Genomic DNA, 17,079 nt, shown 5'->3' with positions numbered 1-17,079 from the left:
TTTCCTTTAAGCCTTAAGAAATAGTGCATCTGTTTATGCACCTTTTTATACAAGCATAACAGAGTGAGTTTAAAAAGAAAAGGGGGGGTTGCTTTAATGTGTTTCTGCTGCAAGAGTTAACTCTACAAAATATTATCAGGTGTAGTGATTCAGTACATAAGACAACGTGTTGAGTTTCCGTGCTTTGAAATAAAACGGTCACAGAACAACATTTGGTTGTACGATTTGTTATTAAAATGTCAAGAATTGTTCAAATGTCTATATACATAGGAAATATATATGTTTATATATATTGAAAAATTACATGTATGATATAAAAAGGAAAATATTCTAGAGAGATACAGAGAAACTTAAGATGGCTAAAAATACAATAGACTGCATAATATCAAAATATATTTTATTCTGGACCTCTTTCAGATCTGATTCAAATTACAGTTGTCAGAGCAATACAATGCAAAGGATAACTGCAACAGAAAATGTGTCAAAACAAGTATAAGGTAGGGAGGGGTGAGGGAAATCAGGGCAACTTATTATGATGTAGAACCAAAAACACATCATAAAGTGTAATTAACATGGTCCAGGACAGTAGAGAACACCAAAAAGTCATAGTTGTTAGACAAACCGGAAAACCAATGAAAGTATTTAACAAGTACAAAAACTGCCATGGGCTGGTTCATGTTTTTTTTTACATTTTGTAAATTTAATTTGAAAGACAGTAGAAATGATGTAGACGTTTATATCTCCAGGGCGGTTGGTAGGTTTACAGAATTAGACTCAATCTTTTTATTTTTTTTATTTTTTACTAACAAAATAGCCAACACCGTGTGATGACATTTGGAGTTGCCGAATATTATTTTGCGGTCTGAATGAGCTTGTGCACATACCTCAGACCAATCAGTAAATCGTGACACCAAGGGATGGACAAAGTAGAAACTGTAAGGGGTCATATCACCAATCATTGTGTAGAAAACACAATCCCGATGAACCTATTTAAATCATTGGCAAATAAAAGCACCATCGAAAGACATGGACAGTCGGAATATAGATTTGCATTCCAAGTAAAATTGATTTGAGATGTTTAAACTAAAAACAGCTGAAGATTTGGAGGTAATAGTAAAGTTTGTGTCAAGGATATAACAAAATAATTGTTTTTATATGATTTTGTTGTTCATATTATTTTTATAAGTTTTCTTCTTTGACATTGGGTTGAACCGTTGTTTTATATCTGGCATGTCAATTTAAAATCAGCCTAGTTAAAAATTCTAAAGGGAGAAAAATAAAAAAATCTTTTACAAAAGAGCAAGACAATGTGACTCTTCTAATGAATTATTCTTATTGTAAATGGTCACAACGTTTGTGTCTATTCCTGGGAGCACATTTATTCTCTATTATTGCACAGATTTCCTTTCTGTCGAGAAAACTCAAAAGCATGGCCTTCTGGCATAAATCAATTGTCAGATATTCCGGACACCATATGTTCTCTCAAAACTAAAAAAAACTGTATTTTAAAAAAAAAAAAAGGAAAAGAAATATACAATATTGGTAACAATTCAAATAAACATACAACAGGAAAAACTGAGCAAAAACATAAAACACCACTGCCAAGAGAGCCATGGACAATTCAATTGGGGCAAGTTACCTATCTTATAAAGGCCCGATAGTTTATGCACTCTATCTGGACATAAAAGGAGTGTTATCATTTTGGCCTAGTATGAAGACTCTTTCGAAACTTTGTCTATATTACAAAATGTCTCCAACTCAAAGGAATTTACTTGGCTTTACCTACTATAATTATGCAGTTCACTGGGCTTCAGGTTCAAATCATCCCAAACACTAAACTATTTCTCAACGCAAAATACAATTTAGCTCTTCATTTTGAATCACAAGATGAGAATGGATTTGAGGCTTTCACCAAAGAGTGTAACAAACTGGAAAAAAAAGAACACAGATACAACTAAAGTAAACAGATTCAAACATGGTGGAAAACAAAGAAACTCATTGAAGCAGGAAAGTATTACAGAATATACAGAACACCATATGAACAATCTCTGTGCTGCCTTTTTTTCTACTACTGCTTCTTGGGAATCATGCAACAAAATAGAAGGAACTTCCAAAATGGCTAATTATGGCCCATTTGACCAAATAGGGCTTGAACAAATAAATCAGAAATTGACATATTCAGACTAGTTATTTCTGTTATCAATTGTAATGGGGAAGCAATTTCAGACAATTCCTTGCATTTTGTTGTTTAGAAGCATCATGTTTGCCATTGTCCTTAAGTCTTTAGGCACACAGTGTGTTTTTTTGGGGGAGAGCTATGCACAAAAGTGTAATAAGGCAAAATGCAGAGAACTGGCTGAGAACATCCAAAATATAATCTCTACTGGTCAAGGGAAAGTTCACCTTTAAGAAGTTTTATGAAATACACCAGTAAGTGCTAAAACAAGCAATGTTTCAAGTTGAGAAAAATGTCACTGGTTTTGTTAAAGTATATTCTACTAAAGTGATCTGAGAACCACTTTCAGTGGCATCCCTGATAAAGAATTCGGAAGCATAGTCAGGAGTTCTGGCTTTAACTTAAACTGCCTTTCCCCATCTCTTCCTTGCTCATTGTTATATTGACAGCCAAAAGGAACAATGAGCAAGGAAGCCATGTGTGTTAAACAGCACTTCCCCAACTCTTGACTTATTCTGCATCAGAATGCTGGAGCCTGTGACCCAGTAGAGCTTGCTTAAGATCCATATATAATGAAAACAAGCAGATAGTTTCTAAGTGCACAAATACTTTGTAGGCACATACTATTGTATTCTATGGACTCTCCTAAAGGTGAACTTGCTGTGTAAGGCACTTGCAAGAGATTCCTCAAAAAGTGGCAATTCACATTCTGAGGCAATAATCTCTTGTTTGTGCCATATCTGCACTGACTCTTCTCTAGGACAGCTCTGAGCACTTTGTTTCTATTTTCTGGAGAAAGCTTGCAGATCAGAAAATGCTTGGAAAAACTCAAGAAAATCAAAACTTGGATAAAGTCTATGGGAAAGGACATTGAATTGGGATGCTTGCCCCCACAAAGGTTTATATGAGCATTGGTGGTGTCAATGGGAACGGTATTGGGCAAATTTACCAAACGCTCTAAAAGATCTTAAAATGCCCAGTATGCCATAGCGTACTTATTTAGCTACCTCCCTCTTCTGCGTTACAGGTACAGGTATATAAAAAGCTTTGGAATCGGAGAATCACATAAATCATCTTAACACTGTAAGTTGTGTACATAATGAAGTTTTGTTTCTCCATTTTAGAGCTTAATGGATTTTCAGGTGTTCTTGCAATAAAAGGCCCTCACAAAACAAAAAAAAGGGGGAGATTACCTTTAAAAATTTGCTCCGATCACAATAGTGCACAACAAAACCATGTGAAGTTTATGGTCTAAACAAACAAGAGACACATCAGTGTCTGCTGTCTGATCTTTATTTTTGTGCCCTTCAGGTCTGGCAGATTTACGTCCCATATAAACATCCAGCCACATCACCACAAAATAAACAGAATATTACCTCTGGTTTTTTTTAAATGTGACAGTGTATTTTTTATAAGCGATATTTAAACATTTGAAACCATTTGTGCCTGTACGAAGTCCAGACAACTAATTTGCATCTTTTAGAAATGGAGCAGGGGTAGACCAAGAAGGTAAAAGGGAATGAAAAGGAAAAAAGGATTAAATGCAGTCATAAGAGAAATTTCCCCACCCCTATAAAATAACATGTTTCAAAGCCAAGAACAAAACTATTGCTCAAGTAAATAGCCCAAGATCTCTGTAAAGGCAAATTGATTTAAAATAAAACAAAACAATGGGTTGCTGGATACTGAAGCTGGAATTTGAAAAAAAAAAAAAAAAAAAAAAAAAAAAAAAATGCAGGATGTAGATAATGTTCACCATCTCTTGTGTCTGCTATATTTATTCTGTTTCATGGTCAATGCTCTTCGGATTTTTTTTTCCAGATGATATTCGAGAGAAACCCGTTTCCAGCGCATATATTCATTAGATGTGATATATCTCTGTCCTCTGGAGGTGCAACATATTGCAGAGATTTGCCTTTAACTTTAAATATCTATGTATAGGTTTAATTTCAGTTTGGCTGAAGTGGACTGGCCATGGTTAAGTGGGACTATAGCAGTACATGGGTCAGGGACAGTCATTTTGGCTATGTACACATTCATAGTCGGTCCATGGCTTCCAACCAGTAGCGCTATTTTCGTAGGTCTAATACACAAACCTGTTTAAAAAGAGAAGAAACCAGTTTGAGGCATGGCATAAAATGCAAGCATAATATACAATACCTTTGCTTTCCTTTAGTATTATGCATACACATGTATACAAACAAATCAATATATAAATATGTAGGGTATGCAGAGTAATGCTTACTATGCCTATAATGATAGATTTGAGTTACAACTTATTTTTCCTGATTCAATGCCTGGATGTTCCCTGTTTTTGGCCATATTAATGTGGATAGCCTTACATGCCTATGCAAAGTAATAGCAACGGTTGTGAATTATTAGACTAGCACCTGACACACATCATATAATTTGGTAGTACAGCAATTATTAATAAGCCAAAGCACTTACACTTAAGACCATAAGCTAAAGAGAGGCAGCATGAAGATGTATATAACTGTGCCAACAGCCTCTGGTCTGATCAGGTCTGCATGCATAACAAACCTTGAGCAATAGTAACATATTAAAATATTTTCATACTTACTGAACCATCTGATGCACTTGCTCCAACTTTGTCCCCTGCTGCATTCCAACACACCTCAAATATTCCCCCTGTTCCCCGATAGCTGTGAACTAACGCACCTGTCTGCAAACAAAGAGGAAACGGGAAAAAAAAAATCAGTTTTTTTTCACCTATATGCCGATTCACTCTTAGAAAGTAGAATAACCTGCTTTATGCGGATAAACTGAGAACAGGTTGTCTGTGTGTTCCAATAGCTGTACAATTCCATGAAAAACATGAAATGGACAATGCTGTTCATACCTGTGTATTCCAAATGTGTACACATTTGTCAAATGAACCACTGGCCAAGTAGCGGCCATCTGGACTAAAGGCTACACTGTACACAGGCTCCTGATGTTTTGTCAGCGTATGAATGCAGATTCCTCTGTCTACATCCCACAACCTAACTGTAGAATCAAATGATGCACTGCAAGATAAAAGGAATAGCAATTGCAATTTCTCAATGGATAAGAGTCAAACTTTGTGAGCCTGAAAGTGTCATTTACCTTGCTAGCATTAGGTTGGCATTTGGATTGTTTGTTCCCGGCCCAGTAGGACTCCATTTAATAGTATAGATCTCTTTGTTGTGCGCTTGCAAATCATGAACACAAGTGTCGTGCTTCATACTCCATATCTACATTAAAAAAACAAAAAACACAGAAAATAAATAAGGAACAATGCTTCTAAGCATTCTAATGGCATTCTATTCCTCAACAGCTATCTGGTGAAAAAATAGATCAACGTCTTTATCATCCTCCCCAAGCCATGTGAAGTTCAATGTAAATAAACAGGTAAGATATAGCTATATTTTAGCATGTGAACACAATCCTTTTTCAAGTGTGATCTGCAGGAAATTTACAGTTAGCTTTTTGGAAACTAATGCTCATAGGAATGTTAATTTGCATACATTCTCAATAATAAACATGTTTAATATCATGACACCAGCTATTATTGTTTTCAATGTACCTTTAATGTCATGTCATCAGAGCACGATGCCAGGAGGTTACCAGTAGGATCCCACTTTATTGCGTTTACTTCATTCTAGAAAAAAGTGCAAACGATGAGAATAATACATTTATTAAATGGTTAAAGAAGCTGTAACAGTTAATCTTGAAACATAGTTAACTTTGGCCAAGGAATAAATACTCTAAACCAGTGAAAGATTTCTTTACAGATTACAATTAGTGTAATGCAGTGAACAATAGGATTTTGTAAGTATTACTTACTGTGTGTCCCTGGAATGTTTTTATTGGTCTATCTTGACCCAGTTTACAGACATGGATGCACATATCTGTACTGCATGAAGCAAATGTGTTGTTGCTTTGCCAATCCACATCTAATGCTGGTGCTGAAGCAATGAAAATAAAGCACAATATAATAGTCGAAAAAATGCACTCTGCAAATGGGAATTAATATGTACCAAATCTAGGTAAATATTTTATGTTTACTTAAATTTAAGACACAATTCAGTGCCACAAAAACGAATCTCTTGTTGACTGTTTTCTCTATACTACACACTGCACAAACCCTCTGTTCCTCAACATTACACAACAAAACGCCCAACTACACACAATCACCCCATGGAACTATCCCAGCGACGTGCACAAATACATTATATCAGCATCCACTGTCATTTGTCTGTATAGTGTTAATAGATCATGCAATGTCTGGGATTATGATGTTAATATGTAGTATGTGACCTGTAATCGTGAACACCCTAGAATATGTAAAAGATTATGATACATGTATGCATTAGGTTGTGGTTGATGGTACATAATTTGCGTAGTCAGCCAGGAGGAACCACAAGATTGAGTTTATGTAAGGAGTTTGACAACTATGGTTTATAACAGTTTCTGAAATGTGTTTTAAATTACACTTTGCACAATGAGGACCTACGTGGTTCTGTATGTTTGCATAGGGTCAATCTATTATGATGTTGGTTTTATGATGCATCTTTTGACACATATGTATAAACTTTCCATGTAACCACAGTTGCCACTTTACATTGTTACAAATGTTACTTCCTTATTTTGGTCCACTAAAAGCCCCCTAGCCAGCACTGCTACACCCCCCAATAATTAGGAGGCCTCTGATCCTACATCACATGCATAATCAGCGCTATAGTGCTCAAAGGGATTAAGTCATTATTTTTATGATGTCGTTTTTATTTCTATATTACACTGTTTGCGCTGCAAATAATTCACTCTACAATACTACATTTCTGAACCAGCAAGTGTATTTTTCTAGTAGTAACATTGGTGTGTAGGCAGCCATCTCAGGTCATTTTGCCTGGTCATGTGCTTTCAGAAAGCACCAGCACCTTAGGATGGAACCGCTTTCTGACAGGCTGTTACTCCTACTCAATGTAACTGTCGCCGTGGGACCTAGATTTTTAACAGAGTGCTGTTCTTATATTTACCAGCAAGCTGTTATCTTGTTAGGGAGCTGCTATCTGGTTACCTTCTCATTATTCTGTTGTTAGGCTGCTGGGGGGGGGGGGTGACTGAAGTTTATCAGAGCACAAATCACATGACTGGGGGCAGCTGGGAAACTGACAATATGACTAGCCCCATGTCCGATTTCAAAATTAAATCTTGCTCTTTTGATAAACTGATTTCAGAGCAGAATTCTACTGGAGCAGCACTATTAACTAATGCAATTTGAAAAAAAAAAAACATTTTTTTTTCCACGATAGTATCACTTTTACGTTCATTATGTGTATGCCTGTGCCCCATCATTTCCACCCAGACCTAGAACTCCCTACCAGTGCAGGGAGCCCAGTGCTGGCTATGAGGCTTATCGGGGGGGGGGGGGGTAGAATATGGTTTCCCCCTTACCTCTGTCAGCCTTTACCTCTGGTGGAAGAAACTTTTTAAACATCTGAAAATTCTGTAGTCAGATTTTGTCACCTCAACTGTATATAAAAAATACACAGTGGGACGAAAGTACATATACATATTTATTTCACCAATTACCTGCTATTTATATGCAACTTGTATCCTGCCTTTCAGCCTTCCATTATCAATGGAATTTTGTTCTGTGCAGGTTTCAAAGGAAAATTAAAGGCTTAATCATTGGGGTGGGGGGTTAGTGTTTGGTATAATTGCTATCCACGGAGCAAGAATACATGCAGCACAATATTTCTTCCAGTGTCCTATTCTACTCTACTGTGCAAGCACACAGCCCAGGGCAGCAGCAAGGAATCACTGGGAGAGATGACAAGATGAATGCATGGGACTCACCACTATAGTACCCAGGACTGAAACACCAAAGTGAGTAAGCACTTTCCTAGTACTTTATATTAGTACTTTGTAATGGAAAGGGGTTTTTGTTTTTGGGAAAAGAGAATACCCAGTTATGTTCAAGAAAATAAGCAAATCATACCAGAATGAAAAGGAAACTGCTGCTTTGCTTCCCCTGTGTGAGCATCCCAGATAATGGTTGTCTGTAAAAAAAAGTATGAAAAAGATAAGTTTTACCCAAATTATGGGTTGCTTTATTCCTCATTTATTAACATAAACCAGAGCAACACTCTTTTCAATTGTGCTTTCCTTCCAGGGAAAGTATATGAGACTAAGTAAAGTCTTTAAATTAGTGAGAAAAAGTAGCTTTGGCTTGTTTACTAAACCTATAACACATACTAATGACTAAGGGTAGGACTACACAGGCGCTTTCGGCACTATCCAACGCGCTGAGCAAAAATGCAGGCGTCAAGCCGGATGCGACAGAAGTATGCCCTCTGCTGGACAAAGTATAGACTACTACTACTACTTTAGATTACTTATTTAATTTTAATAACATTGTTGAGTGTACTATTTTAAGCAGTATTGCAGTTTACATTAATTATTTTTAATTCCAAGATATTAAGGGATACATGTGCTGTTAATATGCATGAATTGCATTAGAACAGCTCGACCTGCTGGTCAGTTTCACACCATAAAGTAGTTGAGGAAGATGTCAGGAGAATGAAAGAGTGCTGGTCTGATGTTCTTCTGCTTAGGAAAAACATTAGAATCCTCAGATAACTTTTCTCACACCCTTCCCTAACCAGAAAGACATCAGATCAGCCCTCTTCCTTTCTCTTGCCAACTTCCTAGATTACTTTGTGGTTGGAAACAGACCATCAGGTGGCACAGTTGTAATAAAACTTGCTCGTATTAACAGTACATGTATCCCTTAATAGATTGGAATTAAAAATAAATGTAAATTGCAAAAGTGTTTAAATAGCGCATTCCATTTTTTAAAGGTTTATTTATCCTTAATGGGCCTAAAGAAGCAGTCTATGACCAGCAGTGGGCATTCTATGGATCCACCATGCTTGAAAGGAGAACCAAACCCTTAATTATAAAAACCCTTACCATAAATCGACAGCCCTCCCTGCTACTCCCCCCCCCCACTCCAGTCCTTAAGAGGGATATAAATGAGCTGGAGAGAGTGCAGAGACGTGCAACTAAACTGGTTAGAGGGATGGAAGACTTAAATTATGAAGGTAGACTGTCATGGTTGGGGTTGTTTTCTCTGGAAAAAAGGCGCTTGCAAGGGGACCTTTTTACCCATAGAGAGGATAACCGTACCTGAGGCCACCCCTTCAGACTAGAAGAAAAGAACTTTCATTTGAAGCAACGTAGGGGGTTCTTCACAGTGAGGACAGTGAGGTTGTGGAATGCACTGCCGGGTGATGTTGTGATGCTGATTCAGTTAATACCTTTAAGAATGGCTTGGATGATTTCTTGGACAGACATAATATCAAAGGCTATTGTGATACTAAACTGTATAGTTAGTATAGATATGGGCATATGAAATTTATGTGAAAGTATGGAGGGGTATGGATACTGGGTTTTCATTTGGAGGGGTTGAACTTGATGGACTTTGTCTATTTTCAACCCAATTTAACTATGTAACTATGTCTATGTAGGGTAGGGGTATTTAGAATTAAGGGGTTGGTTCTCCTTTAAGCCATCGTAATAAATCAAGGTAAATCTAGCAGGAAGCATTTTTCATGTTAGTAGACTAGACTGTCCGTAACATACATTAGGTTATGTTATATATGGTCTCTGGGAAAACAACATATGTGTGTGTATATAAAAGCACACACTGCAAAAACATGCAAACTTTTTATTTTAACATTACATCTGTGCAATGTAAAATGCTCAACATCACTATACCTTGTCTACGCCTGCACTTAATATGAAGTTGCCTTTCTTGTTCCATTTCAATGCAAAAATGGGTCCTTTATGTTGCCCGAGCGTGCTTGCAAGATTTCCTGTAGGTTTGAACAAACATTCTTATCAATTTAAATTTGGCAGTACAACATTTTATATTCTTTTAAAGATTCATAAATATTTAAGAATCCGGGATGCTGTTTGTCAGAAAGCTAGGGGTGAGTTGAAGGAAATTAAATCAGATTCCTACTAGGAGATGATGAGTCTAGGCAAACTCATTTGGCCCATGCTTTTTAATAACTAAAAGATACATTAGCACATGTAAAAGTCTGAACAGCATCAACAAAAAGAAAAAGTGTTTCCTCTATGTCACTGTCCAGTCATCTTCCCTTTAGGCACTGTGCAGCTAACAGCCAGCAGCTCCACTGTCTGTATTTAACTTTTCAAAGATGGCAGGATAAATAATTTTGTATTCTAAAAAATTTTCACCAAGTTTCGCTACAAAAATGATGCCCATAGACTCCAATGGGAGTGGAAAAATGACCTGCGTCAAAACATTTTGTCGCGGCCAGAGACTTTCATTTTAAGTCAAGCAAAATAGGTCAGATTCTCCCATCACTACAACTAAATTGTCTGTGTAGGCACAAAATAATTTTTTACAAATACTGTGCTACATCTATCTACACCTATCAATCCTAAGTGAACTCTTCAGACTTACCATCTTTAGTCCATATTCTGGCAAAGCCATCATAAGACCCAGTTGCTAAAAGCGTCCCTTCACTCTGTAAGGAAAACAAAAATCCAAAAATATTAACTGATAGAACCTGGTTAAAGCTTCTATTGGTATATTCTAAATATAGTTTCCATTGTTCATATAATAAATGGCTTTATATTTAAAAGTTATCCAGAAGCAGTGATTTTTCTGAAGTTGGCCATAAATGATCGGATTTTTATAAAGTTTGGCCCTATTTGAGTGGGTGATGTTGACATTGTTCTATGTTTGGCCCCAAACAACCCAACTGTGTCAGTAATAGAACAGGTTTTAATGGGGGGGGGGGGGGTGTAAAAATTGCATTGGATGTATGTTCACTTGATGATCAGTGAGTCCAAACCCACAGTGATTTGGTCTTTGAGCAGACTGACAAGCACATTTGCACAGATAATGCCAATAAGTCCTTCCTTCATGTGGCCAAACTTGTTACACATCTGGTCATTCAGCAGTTGTGTTGAACAACTAGATCTGGGAAAGGTCAACTTAAATGGCTCATGTGGAAGGGATGTATTATGAGACTAGGTAACAAAAGTCTGCACACACACATCTGATAATATTTCATGCACCGGAAAAGGCGCGATTTTTCAATGCTTTGAAATCCATATAGAAGCAATGTTTGGAGAAGTCTATCAAACACCACAATGCTTGCAATCATAAGATGCCCTTTTCTGAAGGAAAAGCAACACAAATTTTCTCAAAACTCCAGTTTACACTGCCACAGTGTATCCCACTGTAAGAGAATCAATAGAGAGAAGTCAAGCAGTTAGTGAAAAGAGCATAAACCAGAGCAACTTGTGCCGCAACATGACTGGTTTATTATGGGTCCTTGTGAGACTCTAAATATGTCAAGCTAATAAACCAGTTGTGTTGCAGCAAAGGCTGCGTTGGTGTGTGTTTCCACTAACTGCTTCATTAAGCCTTCTTTTAAAGCTGCCCTCCTTGGGTAAACGGACTTTCTTGAGGTTTAAATATTTCTTAGAATTCCCCTTCACTGGCCACCAGCACTGTGCACCAAGCTCCCATTGTGCAATGTCTATTACACTGAAAAGTGTTCCCCTTGCTTGAACGTGACATAAACATGCAGAGTTGCATTCTTTAACACACCATCTTGGGTACAATCGAAAAACTTACATTCCAGTCTAAAGAAGTTACATCCTTATTACTTGGAACGTCTTGACCTCCTTCTCGTATACAGTGTCGAAGTACAAGCTGTGTTGAACCACTAGTACTATTTTCACTAAGATTCCATATTCGGGCTGTTGAGTCTCCTGACCTATAAAACAAAAGCTTCATTTGGTGAGGGGGGGAAAAAAAAAAAAAGAATAGTATGTTTGAGGATCACTGTGCTATACTGTGTTATAGTAAATACCCAAGTTAAAAAATGCTGTGTTAACAGCAGGGTCACAAAAAGGTACAATATAGGGCCAAACAATCGTTTTACAAGAGGAATGAGCCCTCAATCTGATGGGAAAAATCAAACCTGCCCATTCTACATCTACCCAAATATCTTTTGTGGAGTCCCCTTGAAGGGTCCCATACATTGGCCAAAAAGATGCCAACAAGGTCTGACCAACGTTTTTTTTCCGCGTATGGATATCCGCCTTAAGAGCTGCATATTTGATTTTTAATCCACAGTACAAGCACTTGAAATTTGCTCTGGTACCAATGAAATTTTTGCTGCCGACTGCAGATCAAGCAACCTGTCATTACAGAGCAATACAAGTGGTTCTAGAGGACAAGCTAAGCTATTTGTTTAAATGTAACATTTCCAACCAATTAACTTACCCTGATGCCAGCAGGTCACTAACTGGGTTCCAAGCACAAATAAACACCTCTGATTCATGACCACGTAATACCACTGCCTTACTTGATGGGATTTCGACATCTCCATCAACTTCCATCATGTCAGTGTGGTTATCTGTAAATAAGAATAAGAGAAAAATGTAAGGATAGGTAGGCTATAAGCAACTGTCCAAATTCAGTTCTGCATATATTGTATTTACATTTTTATTGACATATGAATATTCTGTGGAAATGACAGCACAACATAGTACAAGCACTCTAAAATAGAAGAGTTAATGGGGGGGGGGTGAAATTCAGCAACTGCCATGTTGCAATTGCACTGGACTGAATTGTTCCTAAGAGTATCTGAGCTCTCGTGTCACAAAAAACATTAAACCTAGCTAGACAAATCCGATGAGAAAGAACAGGCTATAGGGGAAATGAAACAGAGTGCTTTGACACAAAGTAAACCTACTCTCCCAAGGATGATAAAGCTCGAAAACATGCCTTCCCCTACAGATCCGCTACATTTGCCACACATAAAGCACTTTAAATGCAGCAAACTGCCGTAATCCTGCAAAAATGCCTTATGCCACATTTTCGTGTGATTGCTTTGTGTAGCAAAGTTTATTAAATGTGGTGATTTTAATGAGAAGATAAGGTATTTTCAGGCACTTTTTTGCCCTTAGTAAAGGAGGAAAAGTTGACCCTGAAGAAATTCAACTCTGCAAAGGCTACTTGCACATGAAACCATACAGATTAGAAAAGCTACATAACAAAGAAGCCCATATTAATATAGTGCCCTTATCTGAATGGTGCCCTACCTCAGTGTAAAAACCTTATAATGGTACAGTCTGTGCATGTAGGAAGTCCCCTGCCCCCTGATTTGTACTGACTACGATGGATGGAGTGGTGGAACATTCTTTATCTGACAAGCTGCAAATGGGGGGACGCTATCGGTAGTGTTCACTCAGCAAAAGTACAAAGCGCAGGCAGAACGGATCTTGCAGGATCTCAAACTGAAAGTAACTAAAGCTAAAGCTGGTCATAGACGTGCAGATTTACCTTCATATCGGACGAACGTTCAGTGCCATCTCCCGACCTACCACTAACCATTCAGATCAAATAAAGTAGTAAAAGAACATCTCAGACAATGTTCTGCCCCTGACAGCAATCGTATGAACGATAGGTCCAACAAAAGCTGGTGACAGTCTCCCACTGATATTGTCAGATTGGCAATACACACAGAGATATTATCGGTAGCTGACAGAAATTTTCCAACCTGTCCGATCGCCATGGCACGAGAAATGTCGGCACACTCCACAAATGGTTCGAAAAAACGTACGAAACGGAGATTTGTACAATCAAATCTATGCGTCTATGGGCAGCTTTAGGAACTAGTCTGGGCAATCGGTTGAGGAGCCCCGTAAGGGAGGCACTACAAAATAATCAGGCAACATAAAACAAGGCTGGTTTAACTGTAAACCAAAATACAGGTATGGGACCAGTTATCCAGAATGCCCTGGACATGGGGTTTTCCAGTTAACGGATCTTTCTGTAACTTGGATCTTCATACCTTATGGAGAAAATTGATCAAAGTTCAAATTTTGAGTTTATGGGAGTTTATCAAAACTCCCATAAACTCGATTTTCAAGTTAAAAACGACAATAGAAATAAGGCATAGAGGAGGGGCAGGCAATATTTGAGATTTTTAAATGAGTTTACAACAGCTATGAATGCTTTAATAAAAAAAAAAAGAAAAAAAAGATTTTGAATTTCATGTTTAATTTGAAAAGGACTTTTATTATACAGCTTTTTATGTCTGGGTGACAGGTCCACTGCCAGAGAGTATATGCTGCTCACCAATAATGTTTTCAGCAATATACAATAGTTCAGACAACTAATGTAATTACCAAGACACATTGAACAAATAAATAAACAAACAACATGGGTATTTTATGCATAATCCATGAAAACTGACTCTCTACAGCAAATGCTTAGTCTCCCTATTCAAACCAAATTATTAATGCAACATGCCTTTCTATGAGAACATCTTTCGACTTGAACAAAACCAGGTTCTGAAATGTCACACTGACATGAAAGCCAATACAGGTATGGGATCTGTTATCTGGAAACCCTTTATCCCGAAAGCATGAAATTATGGAAAGGATATCTCCCATAGACTCCATTATAATCAAATAAACCAATTTTTTTTCCTTTTTTTCTCTGTAGTCCAAACCAAGATATAATTAATCCTTACTGGAAGCAAAACCAGCCTATTGGGTTTATTTAATGTTTAAATTATTTTCGAAAAAAAATGAAGTTCGAAATTACAGAAATATCTGTTATCCAGAAAACCCCAGGCCCCAAGCATTCTGGGTAATATGTCCGTATCTGTAGTATGAAGGCTTCATCTACTGAAAGCTGTAACTTAAAACAAGAGTTGCAGAGAATTTTTCACAGTTTTAACCAGCAGGGGCTGCTCCCATATCACCTTGTATGCAATATTCCTTTTAACTGAAAACAACATTAGATTTCCTAAAGAAAACCCAACCCCCAATTTAGATTCAATGACTGCTGTGCTTTGATTAAACAGAGAATTGTCCCCACAATATTATTTTCCCCATACAGTTGTATGTAAAGGAAACCAATTTTATTTATCATTTTTATCTATTATATTTGTGCCTAACAAAGTATATTGTGGGTTTAGTTTTATAATTATTGAAATCTGGATACAATTTTGAATGATATGATCTAGTCTCATACAGAAAGATTAGAATCTTTCTGTACGAGACTAGATCATATAATTCATAATTGTATCCAGATGGTGTACATACTGGCCAATATGGTATCAAAGCTAACCAGCAGGCCAAATGGACAGATATTATTTTGAGTGGCCATACACATGTATTGCCAACTGCCCACTGTTCCAACATGAACAATTATGAACTATCATAATTTTAGGAAGTCATTAGGGAAACATTGGCATAGGGAGGTGATAAGGGTATTTTTAACATTGCTGTTTATCGCTACAGCACTGTGGCGGCCATAACAATAATTTTGCTTCAATAATGTAATACTTGAATTGCAGCAAATACTAAGATTTCAAAAAAATCAATCTAACCTGTGTATTCAAAATTCAGTTACAAACCATGTATTGCATAAACATATGATATTAAAGATTTGGGCCAGGGGCCAAATTCTACAAATTTCGCTTTAAAGAACTAATATGAACACGATGATGTGTTTGATAATGAAATAATGGCTCCTAAATTTACCCTACCTTTCCTGGTTCTCTACCAGACAAGAAATACTTACATAATGGGTAATCCCCAAACAATATTGGTGTCCATAAATGCAAAAACAAGTTATTGTGTGCTACTTTTAATAAAGTGTGCAATGACCATGCAAGTACTGAATAGCCAACATCTGGAAACTGCACATTGCATCGACTCAGTTGCCACTTTTAAATTTTTGTGAGCACAGGAGCTGCAAGTTGTTATGGTTCACTCATGAGTGTAGAAAACTGCCTAGTCACCCTTCCAGGAAAGATGGCAGTAACCCATAACAGCCAATCAGTGATTAGCTTTCTTCCCGAGCTGCAGGTTGAACAGTGACAGCAATCATCTGATTGGTTGCCATGGGTTACTGCCCAGGTGCAAATTTGCCCAGTGTTTATAAATGACCCCCAGTTAGATCAATTAGCAAGCACAAAATTGTCAAGCAAGCTACTTTGAAAGCATGAAAAGTTTTACAGATGTTTATGTGCTCTGTAAAATAGAAAGAGCCAATATATATTCTATGCAAATGCCTGCCCTCAAGACACCGGATTGGTGGGGGCAGAAAGACCAAGGGTGTTAGAAGTTTGGAACAATGCAATTAATGTAAATGCCTTTAAAGAGAAACTTTCCCTCTGCAAGTACCAGTAGTAAGGTTCTAAGAAGAGAAAAGGCCTTGCTAGGAAAATACATTGCACAAAGAACCATAAAAGAATCATTATACATGTACAAAATCAATGGATATTCTATGAAATGCACAATATGGTTACGGTTGTTCATTATTAATTTAACAGGCCAAGTCAAAGACTTCATACACCTACTTGCTAGTGCATGTCCTCCATTCTCTTCCCCATTAGCTGTGTTTTCCCCATTCTTTGCAGGTGGCTGCTGATTGTTTGGTGTAGCTGCAGCGGCGGCGGCAGTTTGTTGCTGTGCAAGCTTGTCTCTGTAAGCCTGCTGCCTTGTTTGCACTACGTCAGGCATAACTGCATCGATGAGGGACAGAGATTCGATAGGCCTGCCATCGAAGAGGGTACCATCCTGAGGAATCGAAAGAGCAGACAAACACACTAATTATATAAGAAATTGGGAGTAGATTAACAGAGAGCAGGCATCATGAAAATAGAAGCATATTACTAACTCGCATACAAAACATCCTTAATTACTGGGAGAACAAGCTGTTTACAATTACTATCTTTCCTGGAAAAGATCTTTCAAAGAAAGATCGTTGGTTTCAATACGTGTAGAGCAGAATCGACAGATATACAGGAAGAAACAACAGAATTCTACCTGTATCGGACGATTCAGCA

At 37.4% G+C, this 17,079-nt stretch overlaps 1 protein-coding gene across 6 annotated transcripts in view; it reads right to left on the bottom strand.

Annotated features, from left to right (window-relative positions):
• Positions 1-380: 380 nt before the first annotated feature.
• The window catches only part of tbl1xr1.L (transducin (beta)-like 1 X-linked receptor 1 L homeolog), a 60,807-nt gene continuing 44,108 nt past the window's right edge, over positions 381-17,079 (bottom strand). For 5 of the 6 annotated variants that reach the window (XM_018261739.2, XM_018261738.2, XM_018261741.2 and 2 more), the window contains 12 exons: positions 16,591-16,810; positions 12,495-12,627; positions 11,841-11,982; positions 10,656-10,719; positions 9,941-10,038; positions 8,160-8,220; positions 6,002-6,123; positions 5,742-5,816; positions 5,282-5,409; positions 5,037-5,202; positions 4,758-4,859; positions 381-4,272 (listed from right to left, as the gene is read on the bottom strand). In XM_018261739.2, coding sequence (XP_018117228.1) covers positions 4,246-4,272; positions 4,758-4,859; positions 5,037-5,202; positions 5,282-5,409; positions 5,742-5,816; positions 6,002-6,123; positions 8,160-8,220; positions 9,941-10,038; positions 10,656-10,719; positions 11,841-11,982; positions 12,495-12,627; positions 16,591-16,810 — 1,338 coding nt within the window. In that variant the 3' untranslated portion in view covers positions 381-4,245. 6 annotated transcript variants of the gene reach the window in all.

This window comes from Xenopus laevis, chromosome 5L (genome assembly GCF_017654675.1).
Source record: "Xenopus laevis strain J_2021 chromosome 5L, Xenopus_laevis_v10.1, whole genome shotgun sequence".
Lineage (NCBI taxonomy): Eukaryota > Metazoa > Chordata > Amphibia > Anura > Pipidae > Xenopus > Xenopus laevis.
This window is presented reverse-complemented; position numbering and strand designations above follow the sequence as displayed.